The sequence below is a fragment of the Carcharodon carcharias genome, chromosome 16 (assembly GCF_017639515.1).
Source record: "Carcharodon carcharias isolate sCarCar2 chromosome 16, sCarCar2.pri, whole genome shotgun sequence".
Classification (NCBI taxonomy): Eukaryota; Metazoa; Chordata; class Chondrichthyes; order Lamniformes; family Lamnidae; genus Carcharodon; species Carcharodon carcharias.
In genome coordinates this window covers 44,951,226-44,967,966 of record NC_054482.1, presented here as the reverse complement: position 1 = coordinate 44,967,966, position 16,741 = coordinate 44,951,226, and the positions used below count along the sequence as shown (strand labels likewise).

Genomic DNA, 16,741 nt, shown 5'->3' with positions numbered 1-16,741 from the left:
GTGACAGAAGAAGAGTTCAACATAATGCCAAGCCTGAAACTCATTGAGGTGAGGCCATAAGGGTATGAAACCGGGTCCTTTGCTGAGTACAGAATATTCAGCATCAGACAGGGGAAGGTCAAACAGAATGGTGAATACACAGTAAGGACTGGGGTTAAAAGAAGGGATAGAGTCAGAGGGGCAGAAATGGGTGGAGGGTCCTGGATGGGCATTGATATCAATGCATATCAGTCAGTCAATGCATATCAATTAATATCAGAAAAGATATATTGACCTGGGAAAGGTGCAGCACAGATTCATTAGAATGATGCCAGGTCTTAAAAGATTAAATTATGAGGATAGATTGCATAAACTTGCCTTATATTATCTTAAGTTAAGTTCTAACCATGGTATTTAAAATGGTAAAATTTTTGAAAAAGTAGATACAGAGAAATTATTTCTTCTGGTGGGGGAAGCCCTGAACAAAGGGACATAATCTCAATTAAATCATGAAGCGCAAAGAGTACTAGACATCTGGAACCTGTTCCCAAGAGATTGTGGATGTTGGGTCAGTGCAAATTTTTAAAACTCAAATTTATAATTATTGTCAGCTAAGAGCATCAAAGCAATGAGTTGAGGAACAAAATCAGCTAATTGAAAGGTGGAACAAAAAGGAGGCGCTGAATGGCCTTCTGTTCCTGTGAATTCATGCAACATCAAGAGCTGCAAATGGTTGACTGCAACTCTCCAATTGTTCTTCCCTAAACTCAAATTAAAGTTTGCAAAGTAAATGGACAAATTTCAAACCTATTTTTCCACCAACCTCCTCACCTATGTTACAATGAAAACTGGCCCAATATTAAAGCAACGAGACCCAGGGAGATGTAAAATAATTCAATATTTACACAACAGCTTTGACTACATATATCAATATAATTAGGTATCACTGTAGATACAAACAAGTACATATACAAATCATTGCCTAAAGTTCTGCTGGCTAAAAATGCTGACATTTAGGTGTGAACAGAATAAGTGTTTCAATGTAGGGGTGTGTGGCTATTCAGTGTTAAATACAATTTACACACAATCCAACTCTCAGAAGTTGCACATGGATTATCTTTAGTAGGATATATAGTTGCATTGTCATTGACTATTAGCTGCATGTGACTTGGTCACATACCAAAATGTATATACTTGGTCCAGTTATTTAAAACTCTTCATCAGTTACACTATTCATTGTATGATCAGGACTGTGTATACTGGAACAGTATTTTACCCCCACAAAATACTCATTTCTGGAATGCTTCGTAATTCCTAAAAATATACAACAGCCTTTCATCCTGATTTTTTTTTGAAACCACAGGTTTAAATGTTATACATTGCAGACACTGTTATTTGTTAAGATCTACATTCCAAAATTGATAGTAGATCTCCAGACAGATGTTTCTTCTTCTTAGTTCTTTGCCACTGTGTGCTATATTTCTAAGATAGGTCTATTATTGTTCCATGGACTAAATTAAAGGAACACACTAAAGAATAAAATAATACAGCTGTTGCTCATGATCTAAGAGATTCTGCAGGGTGTAATGATTTTTTTTATATATACACAGGGATTACTAATATGTCTGCTTTTGTCTACTTCCCATTTCAGGACCTTTCAACATTTCTAATGTGAACCTTTTCAGTTATGGGGGAGGGTAGAGGGAAAAGTTGGACTACAGGTTGTTCCACAGCTCAGATTCTACTTTAACTCTGTTCATTATTGCTGACAGAGTGGAGAGATAGTTACCCTGTTTCTAATGTGTTGGACCTGAATCTAGGAGTATTCGTTGGAACAGTGGAAACAAAATTTTAATCCCTATCTAACAAATGTTGTTTTCCCACTCAGGAAACTTCAATGACAGTACTTTATATAAAATTTGGAAAAATACAGCACTCTCAAGATTATCTTACTCCCTCATCCGCCCAAAAAATGTATTTAATGCACAGAGTGCATCAAAAGGCAGGAGAGGCTGCTGCCCATAGATATAATGTTTATTTTTTAAAATATTGACCTCAAGCAGATTTTAAATATTGGCAAATCTAGAACTGAACTTTTGCGCTGGAGCAAGGAGTAGAATTTTCCTCTCCGGAGACTAAGTGTGTTGGCAGGCAGGAAAGGCAGCGTGGGTTTCAGCGCCTAACCATCCACTTTTCACCTCATTGTGTATACATGAACGAACAGCACATCATCTCTCATCGAGGATGGGCTGGGATTCATCCTGCCATTACCTCATTGGCTCGTATTTCTGGACACCATATTTAAACAGAACCCACATACACATTCAGTCTCTGCAGCCCGGGACTTGTCGTGGCAAGCACCAGAATGGCTCAGAGAAGAGACAAGCACTGTGCCGCTAAGTTCAGTAACAAGGCACTGGCGACATCCCTCCGGGCAGTCAAAGATTGGCGGAAGATACTATAACCCAGTGACGGGAGCCAGAGGTCCACCAACCTCACTACCAAGATTTGGCAGAGGGTTGCCAGGGTGGTCAGCCCCTGCGCTTCTCAGAGGAGGACCACTATCCGCTCCGCCAGGATAAGTTAACAATCTCCTCAATCTCAACTCTCACTCTCAAGGCCATCAGGTATTTATAGGATTACAATTCACAAGGATCTCACACACTACCAGCGCAAGGGACATCATCATTGATTCTCTCACACATTTTTGCCGCTTCATCTCTTGTCACATCCTGCACAAGTTGCGCCTTCGGCCCTTACTTGGTCCATTCAGCACACACAGCAGGAAGGCTTGCTTATCATATATTTTGGCGTCTGTCCTGCTCACAGTCTGTCCATCTGTCTTTATGTAGGAAAAGATCACCCACAACAGGAGAGAGAGATCCCAGACAGAGGGGGATTTTGGAGCTTAGGTAATTCACCCTCTTTGAAGAGCAAACGGCAGAGCTGGCTGCTGAGGTCAGAGACCATTCCTGCACCGAAGGCGAGACTGACACCTCCCAACAAGCCAGTGAGGCCCCATCCACAAGTCTTTGCCCACCCGCCAAAACTGAGTGACTATCCAGCCAATTACTAACTATCTCTTCTCTCTATTACAGCCACCAGCAAGAAAAGGAAGAGACACACTGCCAGCCAACCCATCAACCCCAGCCCCCAGGCCACCTCAGATGAGGATCCTGAGGACCCATTGGATGTGGAGCTGTCACTGTGTTCAACTGCACTATCCACAGCCAGACACACACCTCGGTGTGACCTAGTTTTAGAGCAGGCTTGGGGTCATCATCTGGTGAGCACAGCACAGATTCGGGTCCACAGTAGGCAGAGCCAGTGATAGCCAAGGTCACCAACATCCGGAGCTCACTGGAGACCAGGCTCCTGCTGAGTCCGATTCCAATGATGGGCCTCTGGAATCAGCCCTTAGAGAGATTTTGGAACTTCAAAGACAGTCAGGCAAACAGCAGGCAGGATTCTCAAAGGGCATCACCAGATTAGAAGAAAGGATGCAGGAGTCCGTCTACATTCTGTCTGACATCGTGGCACCAACATGCCAATGCAATGGGTGGCAATCGCCATGGAGACCTTGGTCCAGCAATTTGTGCTGGATATGTGCGAGAACCTGCATACCATCGCTATAGCCATGAGTGGGATGCATCAGTGGCTATGCAGGAGGGGACGGGGCACCTCAATCTCCTCTCCAGGAGTCCCTTCACCTCGCCCCTCCCCACATCCCCAGCTCCCACTCCTCACTTATCTCCCTTCGTGTGTCTCAGGTCTATGGTGCCTCACACAACATCAGTACAGTGAGTCGCCCTTGTGTCCACACCAGTGACAATAGCAAAGCCTGTTGCTCTAACAACATGGTGCTTGGGCAATGCATACCTTAGACTTGCGTCAAAGGATCATATCATGTGGCCTCATGAATATAGATTTTGCAGTTTGGCATCTCCTCCCAATGCTGTTGCACTGAAGACTGCACCAGTGGATTTTATAGGTTTCAACGGCGACCCGCATTGGAGTCAATCTAACTCGATGCATCTTTCAATGGCTTCCATGAAATGTAACCCACACTTAAAACATTACAAGTAACAGTTGGGGATCTTAAGCATTCATGGCAGCCTGTAGCATGACATTGTGATTGCATGGACAACTAAACATTTCCCTTATAGCAGTTACCATTTTCCACCGCATGTTGCGGATCTATGGACCTAGCTAGAACATGGTGAGACCTTAAATGTCTGCTGGACGGCCACAACTATGAAAGATCAGAGGTGTGTGTCTAGGCCCCAGATGCCATACTATTAAACGAGAGGATGCTGCTTTGGACCTGAAGGTCCGGCTAGCATGCCTTAACATAATCTCTTGAGCTAGCTCTCCAAAGGGCAATTGACATGGTTTTCTGATTGTGACAGTGCCATCAGTGTCCCAGGTTTCCTTGTGTATATCTGAAACTGCTGGAATGAAAATGTGGAGGCCTCAAATGGGATCAGAGTGAAGCTCCACAGCATCTGATGTGTGCTCTTTATTATCAACTAAGTTACCAAGTAATGCTTAAATGCAGTGTCGACGTTTTCTGGGCTACAGAAACCAAGACAATTCTGGAGGTGAACTTGGAAAGCTCCGTATGAAGGCTGGGTCATGAGTGTTTGTCAATGATCTGACAGTTTATTTTTATTCATTTACGGGATGTGAGCTTTGCTGGAGAGGCCAGCATTTATTGCCTGTCCCTAATTTCCCTTGAGAAGGTGGTGGTGAGCTTCCTTCTTGAATTACTGCAGTCCGAGTGGTGGAGGTACACCCACAGTGCTGTTAGGGAGGGAGACCCAGGATTTTGACCCAGCAACAGTGAAGAAATGGCAATATGTTTCCAAGGCAGAATGGTGACTGGCTGGGAGCAGAACTTCCAGGTAGTGGTCTTCCCATGTATCTGCTGCCCTTGTCCTTTTAGATGGTAGTGATCATGGGTTTGGAAGGTGCTACCTAAGGAGCCTTGGTGAGTTTCTTCAGTGCACCTTGTAGATGGCACACACTGCTGCCACTGTTCATCAGTGGTCGAGGGAGCGAATGTTTATGGAAGGGGTGTCAATCAAGTAGGCTGCTTTGTCCTGGATGATGTCAAGCCTCTTGAGTGTTGTTGGAGCTGAACTCATCCAGGCAAGTGGGGAGTACTCCATCACACTCCTGACTTGTGCCTTGTAGATGGTGGTCAGGCTTTGGGGAGTCAGGAAGTGAGTTAATTGCTGCAGGATTCCTAGCCTCTGACCTGCTCTTGTAGCCACAGTATTTATATGGCTGGTCCAGTTCAATTTCTGGTCAATGGTAACCCCCAGGATGTTGAAAGTGGGGGGAATTTAGCAATTGTAATGCCATTGAATGTCAAGAGGCAATGGTTAGTTTCCCTCTTGTTGGAGATGGTCATTGCCAGGCACTTGTGTGGCATAAATGTTACTTGCCACTTGTCAGCCCAAGCCTGGATATTGTCCAGGTCTTGATGCATTTGGACATGGACTGTTTCAGTATCTGAGGAGGCGTGGATGGTGCTGAAAATTGTGCAATCATCAGCAAACATCCCCACTTCTGACCTTATGATGGAAGGTCATTGATGAAGCAGCTGAAGATGGTTGGACCTAGGACATGGTACTGCGGAAGCTCTCTGTGCACAGAAACTTGCAGTCTTGCATCCATAACGGAGTGTGACAGAGCACTGCATCCTAAAGAACAATCTCATGCTGGGGACTCAGGATGAGGATGAGGCCAGAACATTATTCTTGCATGAGGGATGGCCTGTGGAGAAATGCTGCAGTCCGGATCCAGATAGGTCCTCAGACAGGGATTGATGAATATTGTCTTTGAGGCACCTTGTAACACTTCAGGGATACTGCCATGAGTGCACTGAGGTTTACAGTGCTGCAGTGTGTGCCATCTACAAGGTGCACTGCAGAAACTCACCAAGGCTCCTTAGGCAGCACCTTCCAAACCCACGATCACTACCATCTAGAAGGACAAGGGCAGCAGATACATGGGAAGACCACCTCTTGAAGGCTGCTATAGGCAGTGAAATGTTGACACAACGTTTGAAAAGACTGTACCATGTCTAATTTCTTCACAGTGCGCACTAGTGGAGTTCTTATCCCATAACAGAACAGCCACATGTTCCAGAGGCTGTCTGACCTTCCAAGGTTGAGGCCATCATCACACAAGATTAATGTCCTTCATTGGGATGCTGGGGATAACAAAGGTGTTAATGTCGCGCCTGCATGGAGGGCACAGGTGAAAGAAGCTCATATGGGCTAGTTGTTTTCATTGTCCTGGGACCTTGTGGCTATAAGGATCTTGTGGGCACGTCTGGCCCATACTATGCCTCTTCCTCTGGGGCCTCAATATCTTCACCCTCATTGAACTTATCCCTCGCGACATCTTCATTGGAGGAGACACACAGCTCCTCCATCTCCATCTGGCAACTCATCGCCACTTTGGAGCATGAAGTTGTGTAGAGCGCAGCAAATGATGACGATGCAAGACACCCTCTGAGGACAATACTGGAGACACCACCCAACCAATCCAGAGATCGGAAGCACATCTTAAGTATGCCAATGGTTTGCTCAGTCAAGGCAGAATGAGCTGTATTGTACCACTCCTCTGAAGCACTTTGTGACCACCAAACATGCGTCGTTAGCCATGACTTTTGGGGGATCCTTTGTCATTGATAAGCCAACCCTGAGGGCCCTCAAAGATCTGTGGTACCTGTGAGTGAGTCAAGATGCAAGAGTCATGTGAGCTCCCAGGGTATCTCGCACAGACCTGCATAATCTGCTTTTGGTGGTTACAGATCAACTGAATCAGCTGCACATTGAAAGTGTGGAAACTTGTTTTATTTATAAATTGTAGTGGCTGCTGCCAGCAAGCTCTTAAAGCCACATGTGTGCAGTCTATTGCATTCTCCGCCTTGGGAAGCTGGAGATTGCTGCAAATCCCACTGCTCTGGCAGCCTGGTTGGCTTCATCCAGGAAGAATGAGACATAATCGTGTGCCTTACTGATTAGGGCATCAGGAACCTCTTGGATGCATTTGAGAGGTGGATTGTGATATGCCAAAGTCGCCCAGCGGAGCCCTGGAATGAACCACTCTCAAAAAAGTTGAGTGCGATGGTAACCTTTAGAGCCACTGGCAATGCATAGCCTCCCAGGCTGTGCAAAGTCAGATCCTCCAGAAGAATGTGGCAGATGTAAGCAACCACATCTCTTGGCAAGTGACGGCGCTACAGTACTGTCTCCCACTCATCTGCATGTATGAGAGGTGTCTTTGGTACACTGTCATGCCAAGCACCTCCATGGAATTGGTCTCTGCCTCAGCTTCTGGGTCTTCATGGAGCCCCAGTGACCTGTTTATCAGGGCAAGGCTCTTCCCTTTGCCCTGCCTGACACTGACAGGCCCTTCTTCCCCTCCTCTGTTGCATGAGAGCCATGAAAAAGGCTCCATTCTGCACACCTCCTCATCTCTACGGGGGAATTGAACAAAGACATGGTTGAACGTAATGATCACCTTCCATCATCAAGCTAGGGAGTTATTGTGAAGTCTTTGGGGTGCCCTCACTCCAGACATTTAATCTCCAGATCCTCCCTTGCAGCTGTCGCAAAGCCTTAAGATCACTGGAAGCTGAATGCCATCCACCCCAACACCACTACCCCACAAACGCCCCAGGTGTGACAGTGCTTTCACAAAGTGGAGTTGGATCTGGATGAGTACAGCCAGGCACTATCAGCCTCAGTCAATGAAGTCTAATCGTGATTCACTCCAGTCTAATTAGCCACCAACGGATTTGTGGGTGGTGGGGGGTCATGATTCCAGTGAGCTGGGCTTTTAATGAGCATTCATGATATGCAAAAGCAAGCAACTACCGCTTCTGACATGGTAAGGCAGGCTACCCAACCCACCATGGAAGTCAGAAGCAGACAATTCCAACCCATTTTTACGCCGGCTGGAAGCTGACTTTTGGCTGAACTCCAAATTTTCCAGTTCCACCTGCCCCGATGCCTGCCGCTGGCAGGACTGGAAAATTCCACCGAAGGTATCATGATTATGTGGATGGATGGACAAGAGGGCCATTATCTGTCCATCATTGTTCATATATCCATAGCTTATAGTAGTTGGTGTATCACAATATTGTTTCATAATATATACAACTCTCCATCCTATCTTAAACCATGTGATCTCCTGGGAGAGGCAAAAATCCAGATTAAAAATCTTGGGCCAATTTGGGGGAATAAAATCTGGGTGGTTCCTCTCAAACCCAACTATGGTGATCAAAACTGGGCCATGAGATCACCCTGGCCCTGAATTGCTGCAGGACTTATCTTTTTAGGAGAGATGATGGCCACCCAAGCCAGAAATGAGCCCAACTCTCGTTTAAAGGAATTCAGTGAATCAGTGTTGACCATAAAAGACAGCAGCTGTTCCAGAGAACCATTACTCTCTGGAGGGAAAAAACACTTCCTGACACTATCTGAAAAACATTTCATCTGAAAGACAGCACCCTGACAGAGTTGCACTCCATTGGTGTTGCACTGAAGTGTCATCCTAAGACTCAAATCTCAACGTGGGACCTGAAATCAGACCAGAGTACTGCTACTGAGCCAAGGCTGGCACCTACAATTTACCGACTTTTAAACCTAATATTGGTATCTATTTTTGCCATATCACTGCCCAGTAACTCCTGCTAGAAAACTTAAATTTGCACATGCGAACATTGGTGAGGGCAAGATTAAGTTTACTTCTGGTAAACCGAGATTAACCTGTTGAGATCCATTGCCTTGCCTCACAAAGTATGGACAGCTGGATGGTGTCATGCGTTTAGGAATTAGCAGGCAACCCATCAGGTAGGGAAGGAATACTGGAAAGTGAATCTTAAAAGCATCAGCAGAACCTGAGTGATTGAGCTCGTGCTTTAAACTCATCTGCTAGGAAATGGAAGTGCTTTACTCTTACTCTGTTAATATGCAAGAAAATATTCTACTAAATTCAGCAGTGGCACTTTAAAATTCAAAAGCAAAATATAGCAGATGCTGAAGGGTCATCAACCCAGAACATTAACTCTGTTTCTCTCCATGACAGGTGCTGTCTGACCTCCTGATTATTTCCAGTATTTTCTGTTTTTTTAATCAAGAAATGAAACCCTGGTTTATTTGCCCCCCTCCATAGCCTAGATATGCTGAGGCCAATTGTACTAATTACTACCCTGACTGAGACCATCTATCTTCACACAAGAATAAAAATTGAGCCCGGGGCTTCCTACACAACTCAGTCACATTCTACGCGGCACATTTACCAAAAATCTTGCTTTCTAGTATATCTTATGAGCTTAATTCTGAGAGGGGGTTGGTGAGATGGCTGGAGCATGATGCAGAATGATGTCAACAGCACAAATTCATTCTGGCTCCCCATATCAGTTGTGGTAATTCATGGAGGCCTACTTCCTTGCCTTGCCCAATGCTTGATGTAGAGTGGTGTCCTTCCAGCTACATAACCAATCATCTCTCTAATCCAGAAAAATGCCTATGGTCCTTTGTGGGCTATGGATAATTAAAATATTCAAAAAAAATCATGTCATTACTTCAGAGGAAAGCTGAGAACAATAGAATATTGCCAGCATCCTGAGCAGTGTGACCCCTGCACACTACACTCCCTCTCTAACAAATAAAAGTATAAGAACTTCAGACTATTGTACTACCAATAGATGTGTTGCCTTTATTAGACAATAAAGCACTACATTACTATAAAACAACTTTCTTCATACAATGCTCTACAATGAGTTAATAATGAGAACAATAATGATTAAATCTCCCCAGGTATCGGATAGTGGTGCCACAAAAAACGTTAGAGTCCTTTTGAACCAGAAACTGCTGAACAGAACTTCATGAAAGCAATAGTTGACATGATTCAGGTACATGATCAGAATGATGTCAGAGGAGTGGTGACCTCATAACAGAGAATCTGGGCTACCTGAAGTGAAAGAAGCCAATGTCCCTTACCCAACACTGGACTTCATTTTAAATCTATCATTTAGGGAGGAGAGAGAGTAAGGGGCCTGTTTGAAAATATTGATATGCCAACAGATTAATGCCTTTATTTAGTATTATCCCTGTACTTTCATCACTAGAACAGCCCCAACACCAAACACCCCCCCCTCACCCCAGGCCTCCCAACTAGTAAGACAGCTGTCAAAAGTGCTGCCATCATGCCTATTTTATGATTATCTTGATTTCTAGTTGCATCAATATGTTTGAGCTTGTGCAATACTGATTCTGGCCTCGGGCAAATTTTCCATCCCCAGGATTTTCATCTCATTTATGTCCAAGTTATTGTTTTTACTTGGATTATTTCTGTTTGCAGATGGCATTTGCTGAGATCTTCCTTTACAATACTGAAAGGAAGTAATCACTCAGTATAAGAGTTTTCCTCAACATGCTATTTAATACTTAGTGGGCTACTCTTCAGTGTGACTCTGATGGAGGAGCCACAATTGGGGTAAGAACCAGATCCACTGGGTTTCAACTCTCCACAAGCGCTCCCACCAATTACAACCCAGAGTCCACTGTGATGGCATTGCTTGCAGCTAAGGGAAAGAATGGCATATGTGCCAGTTCTGTGGAGGACGAGGTTATAGATGAGTTCTGCAACAGAGGACTCAGATGACAGCTTCAACAGAGTGACATACAACAGAATACTGATGAACATGAACACTGAGATACTTGGTGCACAAGCAGCTTCCTGTCACTGCCAAGGAACATGAAAGAGTCCAGCTGATTGGTACGACATCCATAAACATTCACTCCCTCCACCACCAACGCACGGTAGCAGCAATGTGTACTATCTACAAGATGCACTGCAAGAATTCACCAAGACTCCTTCGATAGCACCTTCCAAACCCATGACAACTACTATCTAGAAGGACGAGGGCAGCAAATAAATGGAAACACCATCACCTGGAAGTTCCCCTCCAAGTCACTCACCATCCTGACTTGGAAATGTATCACCGTTCCTTCACTGTTGCTGGGTCAAAATCCTGGAACTCCCTCCGTAACAGCACTGTAGGCGTACCTAGACCACATGGACTGCAGTGGTTCAAGAAGGCAGCTCACCACTACCTTCTCAAGGGCCAATAGGGATGGGCAATAAGTACTGGCCTAGCCAGTGACGCCCACATCCCATGAATGAATATGAAAATAATGTACAAAATACAAGATGCACTGCAGCAACTTGTCAAGCCTCCTTTGAAAGCACCTTCCAAGCCCATGACCTCTACCACTTAAAAGGACAAGGGCAGCAGATGCCAGCGAACACCATGACCTGCAACTTCCCCACCAAGCTACATGCCATCCAGACTTTGCATTATATCGCCATTCCTTCACTGATGTTAAGTCAAAATCCTAGAAATCCCTTCCTAACAGCACTGTGGATGTATGCATACCACATGTACTACAGCTGTTACATAGCATATACAACACAGAAACAGGCCACTCGGTGCAACCAGTCCATGCAGCATTTATGTTCCACTTGAGCCTCCTCCTATCTTCCCTCATCTAAATTTATCATCGTAATCCTCTATTCCCTTTTCCACATGTGCTTGCCCCAAAATGCCTCTATTCGCTTCAACCGTTCTCTGTGGGAGTTCCACATTCTCACCACTTAGGTAAAAAGCTTCTTCTGAATTCCCTATTGGATTTCTTGCTGACTATCTTATATTGATGGCATCTAGTTATGCTCTTCCCACCCCCTAAGTTCTCTCTGTATCCACTCTATCAACATCTTTCAATTTTGAAGACCCCTCAGCCTTTTTTCTTGTATCATCCTTATAAATCTTCTCTGCACTTTTTCTAGTACATCTATATCCTTTTTATAACCTGGTGACCAGAATCCATGATATACACCACCTGGAAGGAAAAGGGCAGGAGATGCATTGTAACACCACCATCTGCAAGTTCACCTCCAAGCCATGCACCATCACATTCACTGTTGCTGAGTCAAAATCCTGGAACTCCCACCCTAGCAGCACCGCAGGTGTACCTACGCCATGGGGACTTCAGTGGTTCAAGAGATGAGTTTTTTTTCTGTCAGAGGGTTGGGCAACTTTGGAATTCTCTGCCTCAGAAGGCAATGAAGGCAGGATCATTGAATATTTTTAAGGCAGAGGTTGATAAATTTCCTTGCCTAACAAGAATCTAAGGTTATTGGGAGTAGGTGGGAAAGTGGAATTTGAAACACAAACAGGTCAGCCATGATCTTATTGAATGGTGGAGCAGGCTCAAGGGGCTGAATGGCCTATTTCTGCTCCTTGTTCGTGTGTTCGTAAGAAGACAGCTCACCACCACCTTCTCAAGGGCAGTTAGGGATTGATAACAAATGCTGGCCTAGCCAGTGACACCCACATCCTGTATAGGAATTACATTAGCTATCTGGTAGTCCTCTAATACAATATGGTTCAAGAAGGCAGCTCACCACTACTTTCTCAAGGGCAATTCTGGATGGGCAACAAATGCTGACCTTACTAGCGATGCTTGCATTCCACATGTGAATAAAAAAGAGAGTTACAGTTGCAATGCTTACAATCTGCATTGGAACAGTTTCCTGGAAGGAGTTACAAGGCTGTAATTCTGCTGAACACAATGGCCCAGGGCATTATGCATAACAATAGGAATGAATTCCAGAATTTGTATCAAACTTGCACAAAACAATTGTTTCAGTGTCAAAAAGTAGTATCTTCTACTGGGGTAAAAAAACCGGCAGAGGATTTAGATGCTTTACTGCACCACTACATTTTTAAACTGAGAGCTTTCCTATCCTAGTAAATTAATTTGGCAATTTGTCTACGTTGGCGGAAGGTTTGCTCTGGTGGCTGTGCCTATTGACATTATAAATGTATTCAAGAGGAATTCAAAAGCAACAATGTGACTTCATTTACCAACCAAAACTACTTTTCCACTTCATCGGTAGAAGTTGCATCCAAGTCAATATTCTGTGTTACTGGTATCCTCAAGTAAAGCCAGTGATTGCTGCCTAACATGTTTAGTAAATAATTGTATAAAAGGAACTTTAGACAGTAACAATCACTAGCTTCACGTGATGCAGATAAATGGATCGTGATTTGCTCTTGAAAAACTTTAAAAAAAAACTTAGCCAGTTTGATAAATGTAAGTTAGTTATTGTTGTTGACTGTGCTTCTGCCTTGTAACTTTATCCATAATCTCATCTATATTTGATTTATTAAAAGTATAGCATACACTTCCTATGTCATACTTACTTCCTTAGTTTTCCTGTCATGCTATGGTGTTTGGCACCTCTACTGCCATAGATCAAGCTCTCCAATTCATGGTGATCTGCCAGTATGTATTGCTATTCGAATACACATGATCATGTTCATCTATGGGTTAAAATTCCTCTTTACAGCAAAAGATGGGAGGATGGCCCTTTTCCTCCCATTAATGACAGACTACCTGTATCATGGGGACATGATGGCTTCCAAATGTGTGATTTGAGGATGTGACTTCTCAGCAGGCTATTAATTTTACAAAGAGATATCCTCCGGCTTTTTGTTCAAAGTGGAATCTAGTCTTGTCCAGCGTGACTTTCATTCAGCCAGGAGCCAGACCACCTTGGTATTATTCTCTGCCAAGTATAATTTACCCATCTATATTTCCTAGTGTGCAGGGAATTACATGGATCCGATTTCCTCTGCAGTTGGCTGGTTCTATTTAGTGCTCACCAAATACTGCTGATTTCACCCTGTAGAGATGTAGTATTTAATTTGTCCCAGTGTCTGTTTTCTGTCCTAACAGTCTGACATTCAGAAAAGCCACCGTTAGACCAATAGAGATACTCTCAAAACAACTGGATAGTTCAGATTTAATCCCAGGAAGAGTGCAAGCAAACAATTAGTGGAACTGGTTCTGTGCTCATCATAAAGGACGTGTCTTTGTTCATTTAAATTTTGCAAATAAAATGACAGATGTTTCATCAACAGCTGGCGAAATATCAGGAAAACAACTCCCAATTCATGCAATATTGAAAACAGCTGACAATGCAAAAGAAGTTAATAACAACGTGGACGTGTTTCAGACAAGGGCCGCGTGAATAACCGAAACAAAAAGTGTGCCCAAAACATTACTACAATGAAATCGGTTCATAGTCTTACCTGGGTCGTGAAAGGGCACAAGAGCAAAGTTATATAGAGGCTTCTTGGGTCGACTTAGGGATGTTTCTAAAATCTTTGAGGCTCCTTCAATAACTTGAACTAAATCATCATACATGGACCCAGTCACATCAAACACAAAGGCCAGGGTAGAGGCTCCCTCCGGGATGTCCTCCGCCTTCTCCTCGGTCTCAGCAGCATCTTGAGCTGTCGACTGCGAGAGCAGGACCAGGCACGCTGTGCAGATTTTAAATAACCATTTAAAGTTCATTAGCACAGTCATTTTAAATAAGAATGGCACAACTTAAAAAAGACACCTTCAAAAATCAAAAGACGTCTAAAGCTAAACGATGCATTTAAAAAAGGGAAAAAGCAGTTTTAAAATAACTTTGATCTGAGAATCAAAACTTGTATCTCGTCCGGTTCTGGTCTCCAAAGGCAGGCAGGCAGCCAGACAGACAGAAGTTAGTCAAAGCTGCAGATAGCCAGATCCCTCCTCTCTCGATTTCGTTTTCCTCTGTTATAAAGTTGGGCTGCTTAATGTCCCCAACTCTCTGAAGCAGCCTGGCTGTTGGAGAATTTTGCTCAGACTGCAACTTCACGGCTCCGGTCAGCCTCTTTCCTCTCCTCAAACAGGCAAGATGATACCCTGGAGAGTGCTGTGTGCCGATTGGAGCACATGGCTCTGGAGTCATTAGGATTTTAGGGGCCCCCTTTGGGGTGAGTGTTAAGTTTAAAGGTCAGCCCTGAGTACTTTTGACTCTAGGGATCAATGGAAAATGCACCGCGAGCTCAGCACTTTTTAAAGTTTATTTTTCTCTAAAGCGAGCTTGGTAATTACAAGTATGTTTGTGATTAAAGTTGATGGATTTGTGCTGGGAACCGACATTTAATTACATCACTAGTTACAGAACCAAAGTAATTACAAGAAAACAGATTAGCATTCGGTAATTGATGAGGCAGAAAAATGAGCTTCTACTTAACAGAAACACAAGAAAAAATAGGAGTAACCGGGTTAAACTTGCTCCAACTCCACTATGCAACCGTTTTCCCTAGACCTGTTGAATTATCTGAAATTAGTCGGTTATTCAATTATCTCGGTTGCCTTTCTCATAGAATAACATTTTCAAGGGCATTTTGAAGATCGGTGACACTTTTGTAGAGACCGAAAGCTATCGTTTGACAGCAGGGTTGTTATTAAAGTGTGCAGTCACCTTTAAAGAAAAGATAAATGGAAAATTCAAATTCCAGATTTGAGGTGGAAAGCAACACTCTTTGTTTCCTTTTTTCTTCCATTAAAAGTTATTTCTGTGGTTTTAGAGTAGCTGAACATTCAGATAAGGAACGAAGTCACATTTTACTGCATGAGTAGTTATTTACGCATAAACTACTTAAATGTATAGTTAATTGATATGTTCAAATATTCCCTGTTAATTTTCAAGGAAGCTTGTTGTATTAGTCTATGATAAAAAGGGAATAATTAAGTTAATGCCATATGTTAATTCTAAACTCTACCAAAGCACCAAATTACTTTGAACTGAATGGACTATTCAGGCAAAGGTTTTTCTGGAATTCATCCTACTCAAACATCCCCAATGAGTTGCCTGTTCAGAGTATGAAACATATAGGCAGGTACCATTCAAAATGGTAATTGTTCAATTCTCCAACAAAATCTTGCCAGTGTAAACATCGTATCACAAGGTGTTCCAGGATCCATCTCGACCTGCAATTTGCTGAAAAGATGGAATTTTGGGTAGACACCTGGGTTGAGAGTACATTTTTCTATTAAACCAATGGATCAATGAATTTTCCCAGCCTGGGAAACTTCAAATGCATTTACACTACAATCTTGATTCTAGTGTAAATGGACATTCATCTCACTGCTATCTACTGACCTTGTAGTGGACAACTTAGCTGCTGGGTTTGCCTATAATATTGGACTTCAAAGTAACTCACTGGCTGTTAAGCACTTTCTGTGTGAAAGGTGCGATATTTATACTTACAAGGATTTTTCTCTTGGTTTCACTGCACATTTTCTCACCAAATACTATTTCATGTTAACATCCCAATTAAACTAGGCCAGTTGAGAAGAATGGGTTTTAGAAATTGTGTTATTATGTAAATAAGCTAAGACCTGAATTTTGCAACAGTGCTGCTCACTGACCACAAAGAAAGCTGCCCACAAAGACCTAGTGATCTCTGTGGTGGGGAGTTCTTCTTCGCTGATGGCAATTTAAATCTGGCACCATGTAAAGGCAATCCGCAGGCATGCAGCAACAATTATGTCAGCAAGCAGGGTAAGCAGCCAATCACGTTGAAGTATTCACATAGATGGAAAGCAAGAAGTTAAATCCCTTTAGTTTTAATTTCAGATAGCAAAATAAATTATTTATGACTGGATTAAGATAGAGGATAAAGTCAGAATAAATAAATTATAAAAAATTAAAAATGTTTGAATTTTTTATCACAATAAATTTGACAGCCCACAAATATAAAATAAGCCTTTCAGGACCAGTGAGGGTGGTTAGCTGTAACTGAGAAGTTAATATGCTATTAAAACCCAATTAAACTTTATTCAAC

General features: G+C 43.1%; 1 protein-coding gene across 4 annotated transcripts in view; it reads right to left on the bottom strand.

Annotated features, from left to right (window-relative positions):
* hmcn1 (hemicentin 1) overlaps positions 1-14,739 on the bottom strand; it is a 725,933-nt gene extending 711,194 nt beyond the window's left edge. For all 4 annotated transcript variants that reach the window (XR_005945469.1, XM_041207700.1, XM_041207701.1 and 1 more), the window contains exon 1: positions 14,165-14,739. Coding sequence is in view for 3 of the 4 variants with exons in the window: in XM_041207700.1 (XP_041063634.1) it covers positions 14,165-14,444 (280 nt within the window). In the remaining variant the exon portion in view is untranslated. The remainder of the gene's footprint in view (positions 1-14,164) is intronic.
* Between the last annotated feature and the right edge of the window lie 2,002 nt (positions 14,740-16,741).